The sequence below is a fragment of the Cydia amplana genome, chromosome 25 (genome assembly GCF_948474715.1).
Source record: "Cydia amplana chromosome 25, ilCydAmpl1.1, whole genome shotgun sequence".
Taxonomy (NCBI): domain Eukaryota; kingdom Metazoa; phylum Arthropoda; class Insecta; order Lepidoptera; family Tortricidae; genus Cydia; species Cydia amplana.
Window position 1 is genome coordinate 7,999,620 of NC_086093.1, and position 24,777 is coordinate 8,024,396.

Below are 24,777 nucleotides of genomic sequence, written 5' to 3' on the forward strand. Positions count from 1 at the left end.
AGGAATGTAGGTATATATTCAAATTTCGTCAAGTGGACGTAAACTAGAGCTGGACGAAAACTAGCGCAATAACCCTATAAGTTTATATGAAAGGATATTCGTTAACGTTAAAACTAAATGCTAAACAAAAAAATAAATAAAGGTATATTTTGTAATTGAAATACATTATTTTAAACACTGTAATTTGTATTTTGTATTTCAAATACCCGTCACCAAAGTAGTTTGTATTTTGTATTTCAAATACTTTTAAAAATGTATTTTGTAATTTGTATTTCAAATACGTGGAAGCCAGTATTTTGCCCAACCCTGGAAACGGCAAACAATTATGTGATACATATATTAATTTCGGCCAAAAAGAAAAAATCATGCATTTAAGGGTTAAAATAAATTATTTTACACCATGCATGAAATAAAGCACCAGAAGATTAATAGAGAAACGTAGACAGCAGTTATTTTTAGACACAATTTCTATTTTAAAACCCGTATATAAAACTATAAAGAGTTGGTAATTTGATTGTGACTTGTGACGTCATATGCTAGTGTTTCATATAAATTCCATAGGAGCAAAATCATTTTAACTGTTCGAAAAAAGAAACTGATTTGACTAGTAGTCAAATACCCTATAAGCACATTATGTAACTACGTCGAATATTTAAAGGGCTGTATGTACTGTAAAACGTTGCGATACACGTGCGAATAGGAAATTCTCAACGAGTGGCGACGTTTAAAACGGGTCGTGTTTTAAATCGACACGAGATTTCCTATTTTACGCACTTGTATCGTAAATGACTATTAATAAATAACTGCGCTTAATTTGAGTTTTATTTTACTTCAGTTGTAGGCCAATCAAATTAGATGGAAATTGTTTAAATACTTTCTTTTAGTCCTAAATGCGTGTAAGCCGAGTTTGTTTAATCTCAGGAGGTGTGCCAAGAATTATACTCCTAAACCTTCCTCAAGAATCACTCTATTGATATGTGAAAACCGCATGAAAATTGGTTCAGTGCGAAGCCGGGGCGGGTCGCTAGTCATGTCATAATTAACACATTTTACATGACTCTGTTTGGCCCGATGATTGACTGGTAGAGAATGCCATTAGACATAATTTTTATGTTTTGTGCAATAAAGTTTAAATAAACAAATAAATGATTATCTTATGGAACAAGTTAGGAATGGGTTGGCAACTGTCAAAGGTTTGCATAGATGGCGTCATCATAGCTTGCCCCTTTTTCTATGAGATTTGGCTTAAGGGCTGGCATCCAGGGCATTAAAAAAAAACGAAAATTTGACACAGTTTTAGGGAATGACGGCAAGCTATGCTAGCGCCATCTGCTAGATACTTCGACCGGCCCTGGGCCAACCCCATTGGAAATATGGACGACCACTAGAAGTCTGCGATAGTTGTAAAAAATTCACCTTAGTGTGAATTTCATACAATTGTCTTGGATATGGTAATAATCGGCAGGACAACCCTTAACACTAGAGGGCTATATCGGGTCGGGTGTATCATGTAGGAAGGAAAACCGTGCGCTAGTTTACAGTAAGAACAGTGCCATCTAACGGCAAATTCATCAACTTGGTGTATGCGCCGAAATGTCTCATTTCAAACAGACAGAATCATACTATCTTTGTCTTACACTACACTAGTACTAGCACCCAAAAGAAATGAATGAGTATCGAGGGCATGGCATGAGTGGTGGGGATAACTGACAGAACGGGATAGTCTTATGAATCTTTCACTAGGAGTAGCAGAGAAAGCGCTATTATTGTTTGTCTTTGTCACAGTCTCATATTTTTTTATTCCCCACCGTAGGTTATGGTGGGATACAAACAATGCGTAAACGTCAAATTGGTGTGAAACATATGAACAGTGCAAAGATTATTATCAGGAAAAATATTGAAATCAGTGTTTCGTGTGCATGTAGTAGTACTTAAAAATTCAACAAATATGGTGAATTGCTCAGTTTTGCGCTGTACAAGTGACTGCCGGCAAAAACAGGACAACGTAACATTTCACAGGTAAATACAGTATTTTATACTTCGGTCACATTATCATGCTTAGTAACAGCATCCTACAATCTATATCAATTAAAATCTCTGTAGAAATAGTTATTTGTACAACAAGAGATCAAAGTTTGATATTTCTTCGAGTGCTTATTTTGAGTCCCGTGCAAGCGAAAGATTCTATAATAGATTCACGAGCGTAGCGAGTGAATCTAATTTAGAATCTTGAGCGTAGTAAGGGACTCAAAAGCGCACGAGATGTAAATAACTTTGATCTCGTGTAGTACACAACATTTTTCACCTCAGCAGTGAGAACATATTAGAGAACCCGAAAAATGTATTCCTTCTTCATCACTTACCTCTATTCACTCATGTTTTCTTAAGATATACCAACAATTAAATGTTCACCTCAGCAGCTCGAACAAGGGTACTTTGCTACTTAGAAACAGTGAGCAAAATCGCATTTTGCTCACTGAGTGAGCAAAATCGCATTTTGCTCATTTTGTCTCACTCACTCACTCACTTTTTAAGTAGCAAAGTACCCTTGTTCGAGCTGCTGAGGTGAAAAAGCATTTACAGTAAATAATAACTCTGGGTAAAAAAATTAACCTATAAATATTTCCTGATAAATTAACCGACCAAATTACGTACGCATATTGACAGTAAGCCGTCACCCTTTTAATAATGTGTATTCAATTTAGTCGCATTGCTATTATTCGAGGGATACCAGCCCGTGATGCATACAATTATTACAATTACCCCAAAATTCGGGTATTTTGTATTTTATTAACATTTTTATAAATAATTTTGCTGTAGAACTGGACATATACGAACAATAAAATTGAACTGTGTTTAAATTAGAATGTAAATTATATTAACGTTATAGGGGGTTTTGCCACGACTCAGAGAATCTAATTCTATGATATGCTGCAGGCACTAATTCTTAATTTTGCAATAAGAGTGACAGATTACAAAATGAATATTTCGTTTCTTACCTCCAGATTTCCACAAGATGCAGGCACGCGTGCTAAATGGATTTTAGCAACCAGAAGGAGAAACTGGGCACCGACGCAAAACTGCCGGATATGCTCAAAGCATATTACGAAAACCTACCTTTTCTATTTCTTCCTGTGGCACACAGTATGCTAATATGTATAATGAATCGCTTAATGATATAGACATTTTTGTTCATAGTTTGTCCGTTTTCAAGAACAAAGTTCGGCATATTTTGTTTACTAGTAATACAATTGTTTCATGTAAATATTTTGCATTGTTTTCTTACTTTATTTGCGTGTTGTACTCACAACTATACCTACTGGTAATTTATAATTAACTAACCTATTTACTTTTCATTGTAATAGTCAACTTAGTAACGTATGAAACTTTAGGCCTATTTTTAGTAATTTTTGTAAGACTTATTTGTAAAAGGCTGTTTGTTTTCTACATAAATAAAAAAAAAAGAATATTGGCCCATTGATATTTTATTTATCGCTGCGTCTTACGTAGGCGAACTACTGGCGAACGTGATTAAAATTACCCCAATATTTGTTAATATTGGGGTAATTTTTACCTATATGGTATCCCCGGGTTTGTGACGTCATCTATGTCTATCCCTTACGGGGGCACGCGGTAGGCCACATCTATAGAAATACTACCATCTATGATGAGTATAGTTTTTTTTGTTCTTATTTACTGACAGATTGGTTTACTTATTTAAAAATATTTTTTATTGCAAACGAAGCAGTTGTATAAATTGAGCAGACATTTATTTGTTAGCATCTGAACTTTTTTGTGCTAGTACTTTTTCAATTTAGGATAATGTTTATAAAAACGTCTGCAATGTCTGCATGAACCTTGGAGGATATAATCAAACGGAGACGCCATGTCTGTAATTTTCTGTACAAAACAGTCTGCCGATTTTTGCGGGGGAGGGGAACGTCAAATGTATGCGTAACGTAAAAATAGCCATGTCAGATAAACGTCAGTCCATACATTCTGTATGACCGTTGGCCGCCTATTTTCGACAGAGGGGAAAGCCTGTTAATGGCTACTCCGTTTAGTTGTATCCTCCAAGGCATGAACGGTTATGAATATGTTATGAACATGAATCTAGTATTAAACTGGATTGGGCATGAGTGGTGGGGATAACTGACAGAACGGGATAGACTTATGTATCTTTCAGTAGGAGTAGCAGCGAAAGCGCTATTATTGTTTGTCCTTGTTACAGTCTCACTTTTTTTTTTTATTCCTCGCCGTAAATTAGCATGGATGATTGGTCGAATTTATTTGTTGCCCACCATAACAAATAAATTCGACCAATCATAGCGTCGCATTGCGTATGTTTTGTCCCTCACGGAGGCACGCGTAGACCACTTCTATAGGATGCTACCTTCTATGGTTATGAATGTAAAAAACGCCTCAATTAGGTTGACAGATCGATGTGACCAGCTTAAGAAAACCAATTTCACAAGTATTCATTAGGATAGCTCAAAAACTTAAGACGTGTTCCTAGGGCCTACATACTGCGAAAATCGAAGTTTCGTTATCTGCCCCTCTATCACTTATCACTTGCATATTGGAGCTATCCGATCTACCAATTAAAATGTAAAAGCAACGTATCTGGATACGCGAATTGGCATCCTATTTATCTAATTACTTTCTAGGAGGCTTGTCCTAATGTCCAGTAATACATAAAATATCAAAATAAAAATCGTTTATAAAGACTTAAATCTGTAAGTCTTTTCCTCTATAATAATAATTCCATGCTGGAACCAATTTCAAGTTCATACTGGGCTGCTCTTTGCACACAAACTAAATACAAAAATGTAACCATGGTCTGTTTACATTGTACACTGAATAGTGAATTTATTTACCCTTGTTAGCTTGCGTCTACTATTTCATAATATTGAAGTTATTCTTTATATTTGCAGAGCGGTTATTAAAATCGTAAAATATACCAAAAATAGTGACAACACTGAGCAAATGTCAATGACATCTAAATCAGCACGTTCGAGTACACGCTACTTTCCATTACGAACAACTTTTTCTATACTTATATGTCAAACGACTTTAAACTGTACTGCTTTAAGTGACAGCAAAGTTTTGTTTAACACATTTTTAGTTTTTTTCTAGGGCAGCGTTGTAAATTGATCTCAATAGCGCCGTTGCGTTGCTTCAGCAGATGTCTCGCCGCACCGAGGTCATCATTTCCGCAAAGTGCACCCATATCGATAGATTGTAGACCTAATGTATCAGAGAATTACAGTAATAATACCGAGGTAGCCTCCGCGCGGCTGGCACAATCACTCACACGTCCACCGTGGCGTGTGTGCCACGATCAGACCAGGAAATCACGATCGGCCCATCAAAGTTTAATCCTATCTCGAAACACGATAAGTAGCATTTTAAATTAATTAGCAGGAAGTAATCGCGTAATCAATTAATCTACGCGATTAAGGATTATTCTTTGTTAGAATTTCGCTTGAAACTGTCGTGTTTTGAATTAAAATGGTGATTAAAAAGATTTGCTGTTTGGGAGCGGGATACGTCGGCGGGCCTACCTGCAGCGTTATAGCTCTTAAATGCCCGGACATCAAAGTGACTGTGTGCGACAAAAGTATAGATCGTATAAACCAGTGGAATTCGGAGAAATTACCAATATATGAGCCTGGGTTAGACGACGTCGTGAAGGAATGCAGAGGGCGGAATCTATTCTTTTCTACGGACATAGCGACCAGTATCCAGGAAGCCGATCTGATATTCATCTCTGTCAACACTCCTACGAAGACTATAGGTAATGGAAAAGGTCGCGCAGCGGATTTGAGGTATATAGAAGGGGCTGCGCGTATGATTGCGGATATAGCCACTAGTAATAAGATAGTGGTCGAAAAAAGCACTGTACCGGTGAAAGCTGCGGAGATCATCATGAAAATATTACGCGCGAACACCAAACCTGGCGTCAACTACCAAATACTGTCTAATCCGGAGTTCCTGGCTGAAGGTACGGCTATAGTCGACTTGGTGGAAGCTGACCGAGTCCTGATTGGTGGAGAGGACACACCCGATGGCCAGCGAGCTGTGCAGGAGCTATGCTGGGTGTACGAGCACTGGATACCCGCTAAAAACATCCTGACAACCAACACTTGGAGTTCCGAGCTGTCTAAACTTGCCGCTAACGCTTTTCTTGCTCAAAGAATCTCTAGTATCAACTCCCTGACAGCTGTCTGTGAAGCTACCGGGGCTGACGTGTCAGAGGTAGCCAGGGCCGTCGGTAGAGACTCCCGAATCGGTCCCAAGTTCCTAGAAGCCTCCGTCGGCTTTGGAGGCAGCTGCTTTCAAAAAGACATCCTCAATCTAATCTATTTATGTGAATGTCTAAACTTACCAGAAGTAGCTGCTTATTGGCAGCAGGTTATCAGCTTGAATGATTACCAGAAGACCAGATTCACTCGGAAAGTTATCGAATCACTCTTCAATACAGTTTCAGATAAAAAGATAGCTATACTTGGCTTCTCATTTAAGAAAAACACTGGTGACACTAGAGAGTCTCCCGCTATTCTTGTTTCTACGACATTATTAGATGAGGGAGCCAAACTGCACATCTATGATCCGAAAGTAGAGAAAGAGCAGATGCTATATGAACTAACGCATCCATCTGTAACATCTGATCCTGAATCGGTAAAGAAGAATGTAGAAATTCACGACTCAGCGTACTCGGCGGTCTCGGGAGCGCATGCTATAGTGCTCTGTACAGAATGGGATGAGTTTAAAGAGCTGGATTATAAGAAGATATTCGATGTGATGATGAAGCCAGCGTACTTGTTTGACGGAAGGAAGATCCTGGACCATGACGCGCTGCTGGAGATAGGGTTCCACGTTCAGACTATCGGGAAAAGGCTGTCGCGGTCGAGCAGCATCCGGGCGCAGGGCAGCCAGACTTCATAGAAGTATGTATTGTAAATTACTTAAGTTTTTATCATATTTAAGACTAGCATCTAGCCATTGTCTGCGTAAATTTACACACTTCAAAATAAAATAAAAAACATTCAAAAATGTTTTCTGTAAGTAGGCCTATTAAGACTTATTAAGATTGCGATGATAGCGCCGGCAATTACATCGATGCTGCAAGTACGACGCTGTCGTCCTTTGCAATGGCACCCATGTTCTGTTCGTAAGAAAACTTACCTGTTGCCGTTCCCAATGATATCGCCAGCGGCCGCGTCGATGCAGCCCGCCAAGCCGACGCCGGCCGGGCGCCACGCCGCTGCCGTCCGGCGCCACGTGTACCACGGTACCAGTTTTCCCTGTCCCCATTGAGGCCATGGCCCCATTGAGGTACGCAGGCGCTTATAGCTATGGTGCAACAGCACGAGCAGACCGCTAAACTCTTGCTTTCGGTTAAGGATTCCTCCGTCGCCAAGGCGACGGCAGACAAGGTCCCGTGTGCTCCGCTCAAAACCGAAGTTCCGTCTTACAAAGACGAACTCGTTCGCCAAGCCCCTAATAAACAAAATGGGACAAATAAACCCGCTGCGCCTGAACGAGCTTGTGTTTCCGGTGCCAAGAGAAAGGGGCCAGGAGGACTCCAGCAGTTTCCATCTGTCTGTCTTCGACTTTATCGAAACAGTTTTGTTAAGCAAAGCGCCAAAATCGATTTTAGACTTGATTTCATCAGTGCGATTTCCTTAAAAGCATGCTACCATGCTCCTATACAAGTTTGACTGAAGGTTTTTCGTTTTCTCAACATACAGACCTGCCTTGCTGCCGAGTTTCTCACAGAAACTATACTCGAATAGTTTCTGTGAGAAAGTCTTAATAAGGGTCCCAAGCCTCAATACAAGTCAATACAACATTTACAGTGTCAATTGTCATCAACGGACTTTGATGCGGTTTTTTTAATAGATAGAGTGATTCAAGAGGAAGGTTTATGTATAATTTTTTAACCCGTGCGAAGCCGGGGCGGGTCGTGTACATCAAATTGTGTAAACATACTTTCTATAATGTTAATATCCAGAGAGGAAAATGAGGCCTACGTTTGTATTGCCTTCCATACAAATTTCTCGAGGTCGTCAATTTTCGTCTTAACCATGAAAAAAATGTATGAAATCAAGTTACGCGGAACAGTGTAAGTGTAAAATTGTGTAAACGCAGAAAATCGTATTTATTAGATTAGATATATAAATAAACAACTTAAATATATTATTATATGACATTGGACGCATTTAATCGGGGAATCAAATTGGCGTTTGCGTCCACACGGCCGGATTCGATCGGACAATTTCATCAGATTGGCGAAAAATTGTCTCGCCTGGATTCCACTAATACTTCATAGACCTTTGACATAACACATAGCCATTGAGCTCCGCAAATACACACTCACGTAATATGTACATCAGTATGGGTTTTCCTTACGTGATTCATATCAGTTATTAGGGTTCCGTACCTCAAAAGGAAAAAACGGAACCTTAATAGGATCACTCGTGCGTCTGTCTGTCACAGCCTATTTTCTCCGAAACTACTGGACCAATTAAGTTGAAATTTCGCATACATATGTAAGTTTGTGACCCAAAGATGGACGTGTAACGTAAATAAATGAATTTTAAATATGGAGGCCATTTGTGGGGGGGTAAATGAGAAAATTAAAAAACTATGTCATGTTACATATCAAATGAAATAGCTCATTGTAAGGATTTCAAATATATATTTTTTATAATTTTAGGACGAATAGTTTAGCAGTTATTCAAGAAAATAGGCAAAAAATGACCATTCCCCCCCCCCCCCCTTATACTATAATACACAAAATAGTTCTTTACCTATAGATGACAGGAAAACCTATTAGAAATGTGCAGTCAAGCGTGAGTCGGACTTAATGTACGGAACCCTTGGAACGCGAGTCCGACTCGCACTTGGCCGGTTTTTTTATTTACTTTCTGATAACTATACCCGGATCCGGACTTTCCGGTTTTTTTATTGTTACTTTTTACTTAAGTCTTCTTTGTACTAGTTTACTGTTTTTATGGAGATAACGACCTATCAGATCAGCGAGTAGAAGGTTTACATACAAAACTTCTACTTGCTTCATTTTCTTTACAGTACCTACATATCATACCACTTTATTCAGTAAATGAGTAGGTAGGTAGGTTGATATTCAACGTAATGTATACCAGTGTGTATACCTAGTATTTATTGTATTTAGAACATGACGATCATTAAGAGATACTCGTACTTAGTTTAGTTATTCCCGTATTTTGTTTTGACATGAATGGATAAAATTGTTGACAGATGATTGATTATTTTTCAGACATTTTTAATTTGTATCTAATAAATTTATGAACAAGATATTGTACATTCAAAAAAAAAAAAAAAAAAACTAACTTATCTATAAAATAAAACTAAATTAGAACTAAAAACTAATACTAAATTACAAAAAACCTATAAAAGACCCAATCATAAAAGAAATGCCCCGTCCAACAGTTCGGCCTGCGGCATGGACCCCATTACACTGGCGGCGTTACCTCTCTGTACCGCTAGCGCGATACGCTGAGGGAGGTACGCGCCAGCCCTACGGTCCCCTGTGGAATCGACCAGCCGCGCCGACAAAGCCTTCATAAATGCCTTCATGTCGGATGACCAAGGTCCCAGAGTCTCAACTGCAAGCGCCGCAAACTCATAGTCGTTAACTAAGGACGAGTATTTGCGGCGCTTGAGAATCTGGGCCCGGTCAGCCGCAGCGCCAGCCTGGATGCGAGTCGCCCCGATGTGGGACTGTGCAAGGGTGTCAACGCACGTCGCGTCCCACAACAGGGCTCTTCCTAATTTCCACGGCACTAACGTGGCTCCGTCGGGACGCCTGCCGTCGTCTCTAGCCATGCCCACTGGTTCTAAAACTGCAGGCACAGAGACGGTGGCAAGCGCGCGACGGACCAAATCGTTGATAGTGCCGTGGCGATACATGCGGCCGGCGCTTTTTGCGCAAGAGAGGCCATGCCGACCCAGCTGGTCCACGCTTTTGCCGCAGGCACATGTGTGGGAAACGCAAATTCTGGACCCAAGCCTCAAGCCTATTGCTATTCTTAGGCTACTTGGGTCCAGAACCGTGCCTATTGCCTTGGAAGGGAGAGCCTGTAACCAGTGGCCCGACTCGGGGGCCGAAACTGCCAGAATTCGAGCGTGATCAAAGTCGTCCGGGCTGTTGTCTATGAGTGTGGCATGGACTACCTCTAGGCGAGGGGAGTCCCAAGCCCGTTGAATGTGCCTGTCGTCTGGGATGTCCGCACTCGGGCATGAATGACACCATGCTTCTCTGGCCTCCCTGAGGCTCGCTACCTCATCATCGAGTGTCTGAGGAAGGTTTAAAATAACACCGATGAGAGACAGCGAGCCGTACACGGAAGACAGAAAAGCAGGTAAAGCCGAGCTGGCCGAAGTGCGAACTCCGAGCCCCCCAAACCTAATTGGGAGAACCGCCTGGGTCCATGACCTAGTATCAAACTGTATATTTAAAATTTTGGATAGCGTGGCCTGAAGGGAGGTGTCAATGGAAGAAAGAATAGAGGGAAACTTCCAAATTGGGCAGCTGCGTAGCAGATACATAAATTTTGGGGTGAATAGACAGAAACGGATGATGAAGAGAGCTATATGCGGGTTTATTTTGAAAAGTAACTCTGATGTACTGTTAAAAAGATTTAGTTTATTGTTAATCACAGGTGCGATAGCTTCGTCAAAGATCGGTGAGCCCAAAAGAGTGAGGGATGATTTTGAGTGAACTGAAATATTTGGTAAAACTTCGTTAAAATTTGCTAAAAAGTCATTTTTTATGTCCGAAGGAAGATTTTCAGGGAAAAAAATTTCACATTTGGTATAATTTAGTGAGAGTCCGATTTCTGAGAACTTTTCTTCGATACATATTAAGTCTTCTAAAACAGTTACAGCGTCTCCTCCAAGGGATCCGTCGTCTAAATACCATATGTTGAATTTGGACTTTAAACCTGATATGATGGGGTGGATGACTAGACTAAAGATGGCTGGCCCAAGCGGGTCCCCTTGTTGGCAGCCCATGCTCGATGAAATAATGTTATCTCCAAATAGCAATTTTGACGGTGCTCCGTAACATTGCCAAATGTATTTGTAGAGGTCTGGCAGTTCTTTTTTCACCGCTGCTAGCAGAGCACCGCGATCGACCGAATTAAAAGCGTTTTTTACATCTATTTTTACAAAAATTTCGAAATCCGGACCATTTAAAAACGTGCGTGCAGCATGCACTGCAGCCTCACACCCCCCTTTTACACCAAAACCTAGCTGCTTAGGCTTAAACAGATGTGTAAGTTTATCATTAAATTTCTTACAACACAGCTTTGAGGCCAAACGTCTGTACGTGCATCCCACAGCAATCGGACGAATACCGCCATCCTTTTTTGCGAGAGCTACTAGGTTGGCGCCATACAAAAGTGGGGCTATCTCGGCGTGCACGAGTCCTGCAAGCATTAGATTGATAAGTCCTGTTATTTCTTTTACCAAGGCAGAACTGTCACCTAATGGTGTATTGATTAGGTCCTTAAGGTGCTGGGGAGTTAGCCCGTCCATCCCGCCGGCAGATCCGTTGGGAAATGACCATATTGCCAACTGAACTGCGTCCTCTGACACGATAACTGTGGGATCGTCGGTGGCGGGGGGATCTGGAAGGCTCGAAGTGGCAGCTGGGACTGGGTGTTTTTCCCTCAGGGCGGCATAAGTCTCGGGAGAGTGCGTAGCTAAGTCGTCGCACGAGAAAAGAAGCCGGGCAGCTCCCCTCACGTCTCCCTCCGAAAGTTTATTTTCGATGGACTTAACTTTAAAAGCCAGTGAACTCACAGGAGTGCGAGTATTGATGTCACGACCTTGCGAGATGAAAGGCGAGTCGGATATAGAAAACGTATTACTTTTTATCTGAGAGGTGAGTGACGATTTGTTGGATCTATCTGCATGTAAAACTTTGTAAGGAAACGTGAGTAGACGCTCCCAAGCCTGAAAAGAATTTTCAACAACAACCTTAGCTACGCACTCGGTGAGGCTTCGTGCAACGGTAATGCGTGCACCACGAGGTATATAATATCATGTTAATATTAATGACGATCATAATATAAATGCATGTAGATTAGTTTAGCATAATTTATAATGTAATTTCATATTATGAGAATAAATATCTAAATCTTTCTTTCTGGAACTAGTGCGGGAAAGAGCACTTTCCGTGCGTATGTCGAAAGTTTAAAGTGCCATATGTACTGTAAAACGTTGTACGATAAACGTGCGAATAGGTAATTCGCAACTCGTGTCGATTTAAAACACTCCCTTCGGTCGTGGTTTAATATAGGTATCCTTTTTCCTCTTTTCCGCACTTGTATCGTAAATAACTGTCGAGCGTAGACTGTAGCTTTTTTATTTATTTTGTTCTCCGAAGTGTAGAAACCGCAGTCTGGAACGCGCCGGCCGCTGTGCTGCCATTCGCGGAAACGGCTCTAATGATTTCGACGAAATTTGCTATACTTATTGCTAAATCGATCTAGCTAGGTGTTATCTCTGGGAAAACGCGCATTTTTGAGTTTTCATATGTTATCCGAGCAAAGCTCTGTCTCCCAGATATTTGTAATAATGGGAGAAACGCGAACAATATTATTAATTTATTAATTAGGTAGACATCGCTGATTTTGGTTTGTATTTTTGGCCAGTCAATGTTTGTCATGATAGGCAATTTGGAGGAAGGTTAGGGTAATTATATTAATGGTTTTTCGATATAAACAAACAATAGTAAAATTCGTTTGTCAGAATGGCGTAATGGCTATTTAGCACGTATGCTGCGGTGCTATTTGAGGTCCGACCTCGGCCATGTCACGTCTCAATTCGAGGCTCTTATGTAATGTTTACAGCCTTCATAATTTATGGTGTGACAATGCCAATACTGAGTGTTAGAGTCTGTGCGGAAAGAGAAGAGTCGCGGAATGTATGAGGCCCAATACATTCCGCGACTCTTCTCTTTCCGAACAGACTAAGTTTGTATGAGGAATTAATAAAAAAACCGGCCAAGTGCGAGTCGGGCTCGCGCACGGAGGGGAGGGTTCCGCACCATCAACAAAAAATAGAGCAAAACAAGCAAAAAAAACGGTCACCCATCCAAGTACTGACCCCGCCCGACGTTGCTTAACTTCGGTCAAAAATCACGTTTGTTGTATGGGAGCCCCAATTAAATCTTTATTTTATTCTGTTTTTAGTATTTGTCGTTATAGCGGCAACAGAAATACATCATTTGTGAAAATTTCAACTGTCTAGCTATCACGGGTCGTGAGATACAGCCTGGTGACAGACGGACGGACGGACGGACAGCGGAGTCTTAGTAATAGGGTCCCGTTTTTACCCTTTGGGTACGGAACCCTAAAAAAGATAATCAAAATGGTCGAAGAAGGTTTCATACTATTGAGTATATGAGCATGTATGTATTACATTACCTAAGGAGCTACATACAGGCTGATCCTAAGTAAAGAAATCGTAATTACTTAATTTCTTCGTAACCGCTACACCGGTTGTTATGATACTTTGTTTGTACACAGAGGGCCTACCGCGAACCACGTTCGACGTGTTGCCTCCCTGTCACACTTACGTACGAATTTACAAGTGCGACAGAGAGGCAACACGTCTAACGTGGTTCGCGGTAGGCCCTCTGGTTCTAAATACCCTAATGCAGCGGTCGGCCCCTGCGGCCCGTGAACCTGTCACTTGCGGGCCGCGAGCCTCCTTGGCTATTTTGTATGTTATATTGACAAACGACAATGTCTGATAAAGTCATAAATATTAACAAAGTACGGCCCGCATCAACTACGTTAACTACTATGTGGCCCTTGGCTGCTAAAAGGTTGCCGACCGCTGCCCTAATGCATATGTACATTTCGGCTATGTCCAATGGCTAGGGACACACTGATATTAGCATGAATTGTAAATTGTAATATGAATAAGACCATTTTTGTTACAGGTATCGTCACAAATAACAAAAATATGAGATTGAAGCTACAGAGGATATTACGCGTCCCCTCACGCAATTAGGAAAGTATACAACAGTCATAAGGTCATAAAAATGTTATAGATAGTTAAGAGGTAAAGTAATAAGTTAAGACTATTGTTTCCGAAATAGTTTTAAGCCATAATGTACCTAGGTATTGTTTGCCCGCATTTTCGTTAGTCATAATTCATTTGGTTCAGAAACGCGTCATTTTTCAGGATTGCCATAAAACAAACCTAACCTAACCTATCTATAGGATACTCTTGAACGATTTGCACAAGATATTAATACGATATTTTAACGTAAAAGTGACATTTGTTGCCCGAATTGAGCTGCAAAAGAGAACTAGTTGAAATCTAAACTACAACGTATCTAGCCCATATCGTATCGTTCTGTAGTCTAGAACGGATCTTGTTTTCCGAATACCGCGGTATGACTTAAAACTTTATGGGAAACAACGGGACCCCTAGTTAAGAAATGTTCAAAGCAATAATACTTAAATAGATATCAACCTAATAGCTCAATAATAAATATCTGAACAGCAAAAAAAAACCCATGTTATAGATAAATAAACTGAAGTAAATGTTATATATTTATTAAAGAAAAAGTGAAAAAAATCTCTCTTGTTTCTTTAATATACTGGGTCTTGTCAGTAAATAGGAACAAAAAAAACTATATCTATCTTTTTCTTTTGAGTGCTAGTACTAGTGTAAGACAAAGATAGTATGATTCTCTCTGTCTATGTTTGACATCAAACAGACATTTGACACACTATATATGAGATCCCATCTGTTTATAATTTATATAATATTAGTGTGACTACTTAAAGAACACAAATCAAAATATTTAATATAATAATTTGATTTGTTCACAAAGTTATGAATGATATAGATAAGAAATGTTAAAACAACCGTTTTATTTGTGTAGCTATTTATCTGAGGTAAATAAACTTCAGGTTATATATATAGCTAGTTTAATTGACTGTTTTAATACTTTTTATCTATAAGATTTTCTATCTTAAGGCTTCGTCACACAGGCACCGGCTTACGGTCACGTGATCGCCTTACGCTGTCTCGAGTTTATCATTTTTTCCCCACCTCAAAAGGTGCCCAGCGCCGCTAAAGAAGTTTTCACTTCAAAAATACTTTCAACCTTAAATTAAATTAAAGATATTATATGTATTGTAAGTTTTTATACCTTAGAGTGTATTCGGCTCATTCGGAATACTTCAGAATTAAAAACAATCACCTTTACCAGGGATGTTTCCTGTATATAAAATAAATGATTTCACTTCACTCACACCCTGCACAAAAGAAAGCCATAAAATCATCCAAAAATCATGCTTCGAATGACCCCGTTTCCTCCTACGTGCTACCATCATCCGATGTCACTGCAGTTTTCTTATAAATTTCATATCGGCAATTATCGTTTTGATAGTTTTAGTTTTTAAAAAGAAACTGATTTGACTAGTAGATAAGTCCCTATTCCATCAAATTAAGAGTCAATATTTGAAATTATCCGAATGTACCTTAGTGCCCAAAATTATGACAAAAATCACTTATTTTTGGTGTAACTTTGTAGTGATTTTCACATAGGTATTTTATATTTACCGTATTAATAATTATCATTTAGTTAGAGTATACGCATTTGCGATATAATGGTCACATTTTAAACTGCCAAATATAATGCATTGTTTTATCAGTTTAACCTTGTACGTCCCGGCGTACTAAATTTAGAACAAATTACGATAAGTATTACGTATAAATATTAAAACTTGATTTATTTATGTTTCGAAATGGAAAACTATACTTAGTACTTTATTGTACACTAAGGATAAGTAATTTTACTTTTATATTGTAAAAAAATATCCTATTTTAATGTTAATAAATATTGCACAAACTAAGTTATGGTTTATTTAATTATTAATTATGTAATTAGTTAGACTTAGAGCCCATTTCCTGAATTACTCAATACCATGTCCACTTGCACCATCACACTAACCCGGGGTTAACTGGTTAAACCTATAGTCACCATGGTTACTAGTACAATTTGACACTGGGTTAAAGGTTTAACCCCGGATTAGTGAGATGGTGTAACTGGCGCTTAGGCTCACTTGCACCATCCCACTAACCCGGGGTTAAGCGGTTAAACCGTTAACCCGGTATCAATTTGTGCTGGTAACCATGGTAACTCAGGGTTTAACCGGTTAAACTGGGTTAGTGGAATGGTGCAAGTGTATTATCTAGTTCACTTAAAGTACCATAATCAATCTAGGTAATAAAGTCGCTACTAAAACTGATTATTCCGCTAATTTTCCTTCTACTGAAGCAATAATTTCCAGTTGCGCAAAAAACACAATGTCTTTGTTTCATTAAGCCCTCGAGATAAGAGGAAATGTTCGTTGTACAAGTATCAGGGGAGTTAAAGACGAGTTAATAATAAAAACGTACAATCACTATCAAGCCGTATCCAGACAAGCTGAGCAAATCGACCGATTTGCTCAGGAATAGTTATTTGTACGACAAGAGATCAAAGTTTGATATTTCTTCGAGTGCTTATTTTGAGTCCCGTGCAAGTGAAAGATTCTATACTAGATTCACGAACGTAGCGAGTGAATCTAATTTAGAATCTTGAGCGTAGTAAGGGACTCAAAAGCGCACGAGATGTAAATAACTTTGATCTCGCGTAGTTCACAAAACTTCACCTCAGCAGTGAGAACATAATAGAGAACCCGAAAAATGTATTCCTTCTTCATCACTTACCTCGATTCACTCATGTTTTCTTAAGATATACCAACAATTAAGTTTTCACCTCAGCAGCTTGAACAAGGGTACTTTGCTACTTAAAAACAGTCATTTTTGCTCACTGTTTTTAAGTAGCAAAGTACCCTTGTTCGAGCTGCTGAGGTGAAAAATAATTGGCGACAATCCCATCTAGCGTCCACACGTACACAATTTAATCACCAATTTGCATTCCATATATACCAACTTCGAAAATTGGCATTTTTGTGTCCGCACCTGCTGATTTGATCGGGGAATCAAATTGGTGTTTGCGTCCGCACGGCCTGATTAGATCGGACAATTTCATCAGTTTGGCGAAAAAGTGTCTCGTCTGGACTCCACTTTAAACGTCGGTCTGTATAGAAATATACAGGATGCAAAATACGTTACCGCTGAATTACCAGTTGAAAATAAATTTATTATGTTTAGTGTTGAGTCGCTCACTCGTGAGGTACCTCATTTGTACCACTCATTTTGTTAATTTATCGCAGTACTTCGTACCGCAAAAATGTCTTACTTCACTCCTCTATTCATTTTACTTGATTCTAAAATTATCTTTCTCCTAAAAGTTCTATTCTTAACCTCCAGAATTGCACTCCAATTAAATGTTACTATTTATTTATTTATAAAGGAAGTGATGAATACATAAATATGTATATGCATTAAATATTTTTGTCGCCGTTGGAATTAATGGAATAGTCGACGCTGAAAATATGCTAGTACCTCACCTCATTTGAAGTAAGACATTGTAACACCTCATTTTAGAAAATGAGGTACTCATACAAACTCATTTTAAATTGATGTCCTACCCATCACTATTATGTATGTCTTTCTCATTCGCTTGTCTTATAAAATAATATTATATTCAACTTATCGTACACGATACGTTATCTTTCATTATCATTATCTTATAGTATTATTTTGTTTTAAGATAATTTGAACATTGTATATCGGTAGATAAGAAATGGTCAAATACAAAATTACTCGCTTGACCGGTATTTAGTATTGATAAAAGATACATATATCATGATAAGATAATAATTATATTAGCACATGATTAACACTATTAACGTATCAAATGACTCAAATAAGTTAAATGTTATAAAAAAAAACTTTTACTCGGTTACGATTTTTCTTTTCGCAGGGTAGGTGTGTTACGTTAGTTTTCGTCACTTGACGAAATTTGAATATAAAAACCTACATTGCTGCACAAATTTGTACGTATTGCGATCCTTAATGTCAAAGTAATATATCTATCTACTTACATAAAAATTGCAAGTAGCAACTTAAAAAGAATAGTTATTTGTACAACAAGAGATCAAAGTTTGATATTTCTTCGAGTGCTTATTTTGAGTCCCGTGCAAGCGAAAGATTCTATAATCTAATTTAGAATCTTGAGCGTAGTAAAGGACTCAAAAGCGCACGAGATGTAAATAACTTTGATCTCGTGTAGTTCACAAAACTTTTCACCTCAGCAGTGAGAACATATTAGGCAACCTGGGAAATGTAATCCTTCTTCACCACTTACCTATTCACTCATATTTTCTTAAGATATACTAACAATTAAGTTTAATTACCACAATCAAACACAAAAACAAAACTTAGTAAATTTCAGTAAAATAGGTAATTAATTAATTATATGGAAACAACGACCATCAATTGATTGACACTTCAATCGACAACTTTTTTTTTGTAAAAAAAAAACATTGTAAGATACGGTCCGAATTGCTGATACTTACTATTTGTAAACTATAGTAGAGATTCTTAAAAGTATAATTATTTATTTTACGTGATATTCTGTGTATTTTTTGAGTTCATTATTTTAATCGTACAATAAATTACGTAAAAGTTTTTATCAGTTTCTATCATATCTTAAACTTTATTTTCATTAATGAATTATTAAGAATTCATACTCGTATGTGTTTTGGAACGATGCGTTCTGACGTTTTTCGGGGGTCTATTATAAACCGTCAATATATACCGTTGAATGTTGTTTGAACTTTTTTTGTCTCTTTCTTTGTGCTAACGTGAAAGGGACAGAGATAATAGAATCCAAGTATTTCCAACTTGTATTAGACCCCGCATGTTGAAATGACATTTGAATATTAAGGTCACTTGAATGTCATTTTGTCTCACTCAGTGAGCAAAATGCGATTTTGCTCACTGTTTTTAAATAGCAAAGTACCCTTGTTCGAGCTGCTGAGGTGAAAAATAAATTATTTGCTAATCTGTCAAGTGGACGAAAACTAGAGCATGGACGGAAACTGGCGCAATGACCCTATACGTAGAGCTTGTTTTTAGCAGTTTTATAAATGCATCTTATATCAACCCCACATGGGCCATATTTTCTTTATTTTCAAGTTGTACTTACACTACACTTTTTTTTCGGGGACAAATTTGGGGATTCGTATGTTACGAGTATTTCTACTCAGGCGGCCTAGCCAAGGTGACGATCGCTATCGCTTCGCCATCGAATCGCTTTGTCTCTCTATCACTCTTCTATATTAGTGTGATAGTGACAGTTGCGTTTCGTTCCCTACGTAGCGTTAGCGATTGGCATGGTGGCTACGCGGCCAGAATCACGAGACCTTTTGGACCTTATACATAACCTCCAACATTTATTCAGCAAATAGGCAATAAAAATAAATCATTAAAAAAATATGTACGATTCAATTAGATATTAAATAATTCATTAGAGACGTATACGGTTTCTAAATGTCGAATTACACAATATAACAACACTATACTTAACACAATACCAAACAGCAGACAAATATATATAAAAAAAATGCTCCGAATTCACAAACTTAGAACCATTTTTTGTTAGTTGTCTGTTTTAATTTATTGTCAGATTTTGATAAAATTGGATTTTGATAAAGTGGATTGTCATATTATGTATATGTGGGTAAGGATACTTGGTGAGAGCTACCCGCCTCTAAAAATAAACAGACAGTCATTGCTCGATCTTGTTGTTTCATTGAGGTGTTCCCTATACTTTTACATGGCGCAGCCGGTTAAAGTGATAAAAAGTGATAAAAAGTGATAAATTAGAAAGCGGAAGACAAAAAGAAAGTTAAGATTGTAAGAAATTCGGAAAAAAAACCAAGATGGAATCGGTTCTTACTCCCCCGTTGCCGTTTAAGTTTGAGGAAAATGTAACCAATATGGCGTTCGGCAGTTTGTGTGAATCTTGGGAGAAGTGGAAGAATGGTTTTCAAATATACGTGAAGGCATGCGAACTTAATAAGAAAACGGAAGAAATACAAATGAACATATTTTTACACGTCGTAGGGGAACAGTGCCGTGAGATAATAGAACAAAGTACGACGAAATGTACAACACTAGCGGCCGTAATAGCTCTAGTCGATAATCATTTTAAAGCGAAAAAAAACGTAACGGTCGAGCGTCATCGGTTTTTTACTCGTCAACAAGGTGAACATGAGTCCATAGACCAGTACGTCTTTGAATTGAGAAAATTGGCTCAGTCATGCGAGTTTGGTACCCTAAACGACGGATTAATAAAAGATAGGCTGGTATGCGGAATCGTGAGCGCAGCGATTAGGGAGCGGTTGCTACGCGAGGACGACCTAACGCTAAACAAAGCGTTAGAAATATGTCGGGCTGCCATAGTGTCGAAAATGTATTCGGAGGACATTAAACGAGAGTGTACAAGTGAGAATAAAGGTAACGAAGTCTGTGCGGTAGCTAACAAAGAAGTGTACGAGTCGAGTCGGTCAGGTGCAAGAGTCGAGGCAAAATCGAGTCGTAGGACGGGTACCGGACGAGGATGGCGCGGGCGCGGATGGGCGCCTGGCTCGGGGCGTGGCGGCGCGCCGGGCGCGGCGGGCCCGGCCGGCGCTCAGCACCGCGCGCCGTACGCGCATCGCGGAGGCGGGTGCGGCCAGTGCGGCGGCGTTCACAAGAAGTACGACTGTCCGGCATATGGCAGGAGCTGCATGAAATGTTCCAGACCGAATCATTTTGCCAGGATGTGCAGGGTGTACATGGTGGAAGAGTCCGAGGACCAGGTAAATAATATTAAAAACCGATGTTGTGACTGTTGTGAGGAGTGGAACACGGAATTAAAAATAAATAATGTACCTGTGTGTTTTAAATTAGATACGGGAGCAGAGGTTAACATACTCCCCAAAGATTATTTGATAAAATTAGGTATTTCGAGTGAGGATTTGTTAAAAACAAATACAAGACTGACTGAATACTCGGGTGCTGGTATTAATGTCATAGGAAAGATTTTCTTACGAGTCAGATACAAAAATGATTTATATGTATTACAGTTTAAAATTGTTGATTTAAATTCCTCGCCGATACTGGGACGGGATGCGTGTAAAGAGCTAAATTTGGTCAGGCGAGTTATGTCTGTCGAGCAGGCTAATGATAATATTCCGGATTTTATAAACGAATACAATGATGTTTTTCATGGTATAGGATGTCTTCCTGGCGAGTATAAAATTCAATTAAAATCAGATGCGGTTCCGGTCATTCATGCACCGAGGAAATTACCATTTGCGATAAAAGATGCGGTAAAAAATAAGTTGATAGAGATGGAGGCTCAGGATATAATTGCTAAAGTTGAGGGTCCTTCGGACTGGGTTAGTAGCATAACGGTAGTTAAAAAATCTAACGGAGATTTGCGAATTTGCTTGGATCCAAAAGAGCTAAATAACGCTATAAAGCGGGAACACTTTCGACTTCCAACCATCGATGAGATTGTGTCAAATTTGTCAGGCGCGAGGTACTTTAGTACCCTTGACGCGAGCTCAGGTTTCTGGCAGGTGCGGCTAGACGATACTAGTAGGTATTGTACATTTAACACGCCTTTTGGAAGGTACAAGTTTTTAAGAATGCCATATGGAATCTGTTCTGCGTCTGAAGTGTTTCACAAAAAGATATATGAAAATTTTGATGATATTGAAGGGGTATGTATGTACATAGATGATTTATTGGTGTATGGCCGTACTAAGGAAGAGCATGATCAGCGGTTGAAAAATGTGTTAGAGAGGTGTGTGAAAGTGAACCTTAAGCTTAATAGAAATAAATGTCGGTTTGGTTTGCAAGAGATAAAGTATTTAGGACATCGCATAACAAAGGACGGTCTGAGTCCGGATGACTCACACATAACAGCAATAAAAAATATGCCTACACCCATGAATAGGAAAGATATTGAACGATTTCTAGGGCTTATTACGTACGTGGGAACGTTCATACCAAACTTATCAGATAAGACTCAACCATTAAGAGAGTTATTAAAAAAGGAAGTTGAATGGCATTGGGATGAGTCTCAGAGTAGATGTTTTAATGATCTTAAAGAATGCTTGATGAAGAGACCAGTGTTACAGTATTATAGCATGAATGAGCCAATAACTGTTTCAGTAGATGCGAGTAAAAGCGGCCTTGGCTGTTGTCTGATGCAACATAACCTACCCGTATGCTATGCTTCCAAGTCGTTAACCAAAACGGAGCAACGATACGCTCAGATTGAAAAGGAATTGTATGCTTGTTTGTTTGCATGTGAGCGATTTTATCCGTACATATATGGAAGATCGGATATTACGATCGAGACCGATCATAAACCATTAATTAGTATAATTAAAAAGCCCATAGTGGACTCGCCATCTCGCTTACAAAGAATGTTATTAAGGTTGCAGCGTTATACGTTTAAATTGGTATATAAGCCGGGTAAACATCTGTATATAGCGGACACGCTGTCGCGCGCATACGAGCCGAGCGCGAGCGTTGAGCATGCTGGCCGCGAGGCGCTGCACGACGAGGTGTGTGCTGTGGAGCGAGCGCTGGCCGTGGTCGCCGTCGACCACTTCACCGACCACCAGTTTGTCGCGTTACAAAAACAAACTGATACCGACGACGAATTGGTGCAGTTAAGAAAATGTATTTTAAAAGGGTGGCCGGATGATAGAAAAGATTTAGTTGACGTATTAAGGCCCTATTGGACGTACAGGGATGAGTTAACTGTGGCACAGGGGTTAGTTTGGAAAGGTGATAGGATAGTCATACCTAGGTCCCTAAGAAAGGATATGTTAACAAAACTACATATAGGACATATGGGCAAGGAAAAATGTAAATTACGAGCGAGAGAAATAATGTTTTGGCCATGCATCACTAATGACATAGATAATTTGATAAATAATTGTAACATCTGTTTGTCGCATAGAAAAAATAATCAAAAGGAAGAATTGATTCCACATGAAATTCCAGATGAACCGTGGGTCAAGATAGGCGTGGATTTGTTTCAGACACAAGGGGTTGACTATTTATTATTAGTCGACTACTACAGCAAGTTTATTGAAATTACTAGGCTGTCGTCAACAACATCTGATTACGTAATATCATCACTTAAAGATATATTTTGCCGCCAAGGGATACCTAGCATAGTGATGTCAGACGGTGGACCACAGTTTACATCTTTAAGTTTCAAAAAATTTGCTGATGAATGGCAATTCACTCATAAAAAGTCGTCTCCAAGATATTCACAGTCTAACGGTCAGATAGAGAGGACAGTTCAAACTGTTAAAAATATTATAATTAAAACGAGTGAAAATCGCACCGATTACAGGCTGGGCCTTCTAGAATATTTAAATACGCCTTTATCTAATGATTTAGCATCGCCAGCTCAACTCCTGCAAAGTAGAAAAATGAGAAGTATAATTCCAATGTGTCCAAAGCTATTAAAACCAAAAATTCAAAACTACGTAAAAAATAAGTTACTTAATAAAAAGCACATACAGAAAAAATACTACGATCGTAACGCTAAAAACTTGCCTAGTTTATCAGTGGCGGACAAGGTTAAAGTTCTATTGGATCCAAATAAAAAAGGTTGGTCATCTGGAACTATATCAAAAGTTTTAGGCCCACGCAGTTATAAAATTAAATTGTTAAACGGTAACGAAATAATTAGAAATCGTCGACATATTATTAGCGACTCGCCGCACAGAAGTGACTCGCCTGATATGGATTTATTCTTTGATTTAGATGACGTAATGCCGTCCCCGTTATCAAGCGCTGCCCCGCACATTGTAAACAACACTGTACCAATACCAACTAACGGTAATAATATTGTTACTCGTTCCGGCAGGATAGTGAGGGCTCCAGATAGATGGGGTAACTGGATCTAACAACAGATGTCTATGCTCAACGGAGGACGGGAGACGCATCCCAAATAACTTCTATGTACTAAAATAATCAACATAGAATACCTATTGTATTCATTACAAATTATAAACAACTTATTTGTCGTAATAAGCATTGAAATCAGCCTATAAGTAAAACTTAATTAACGTGTAGTAAATAAAACTGCAATACTATTTTATGTGTAGGTATGCTGCATGAACTAGTTAGTATGTATTAAGTACGCATGTAAGTTTTTATGTTATTAGTAATGTAAAATATTGTTTTAAGTAGATAATCCTTAAAACATTAATGTAATGATGGGGAGAAGTTCATTATTGTATATTTTAAATAAGTATCTGACATTCATGCAGTTAATTGTGAATGAGAGTTGTTGAAATTATATGTTCGAAGTAATATTACTTATTATGGAAAACGTACTTTTGTTATTATAAAACCAAACACATTGTTAACCTAATGTGCAATTATTCCGTGTGTTATGTTTGTATGTTACTTGTTATTATTATGCAATTACAATTAAGTACATACTAGCTATTATTAATAGAGACTGTAAAATAATTAAATTTATTTCAGAAGTCTGTCATGTCATGTCATATTAATATAAAATCAAAAATGTAAAAAAAAAAAACATGTTGCATGATATTTGATATTTAATTTTTTTTTCTCTTTTTGTTTTTGAAAAGGGAAGATGTCATATTATGTATATGTGGGTAAGGATACTTGGTGAGAGCTACCCGCCTCTAAAAATAAACAGACAGTCATTGCTCGATCTTGTTGTTTCATTGAGGTGTTCCCTATACTTTT

At 38.6% G+C, this 24,777-nt stretch overlaps 2 protein-coding genes across 2 annotated transcripts; both read left to right on the forward strand.

Moving 5' to 3' along the window:
* The first annotated feature begins 5,172 nt into the window (after positions 1-5,172).
* LOC134659601 (UDP-glucose 6-dehydrogenase) lies at positions 5,173-14,059 on the forward strand. The gene is made up of 2 exons (XM_063515277.1): positions 5,173-6,950; positions 14,003-14,059. Exon 1 carries the CDS (start codon positions 5,512-5,514, stop codon positions 6,946-6,948), a length of 1,437 nt encoding a protein of 478 aa, XP_063371347.1. The 5' UTR covers positions 5,173-5,511; the 3' UTR covers positions 6,949-6,950; positions 14,003-14,059.
* A 5,842-nt stretch (positions 14,060-19,901) lies between these two features.
* LOC134659816 (uncharacterized) lies at positions 19,902-24,016 on the forward strand. Its single transcript, XM_063515521.1, has 2 exons — positions 19,902-20,837; positions 23,921-24,016. The coding sequence occupies exons 1-2, from the start codon at positions 19,917-19,919 to the stop codon at positions 23,939-23,941; spliced, it is 942 nt and encodes a 313-aa protein (XP_063371591.1). The 5' UTR covers positions 19,902-19,916; the 3' UTR covers positions 23,942-24,016.
* Positions 24,017-24,777: the final 761 nt, after the last annotated feature.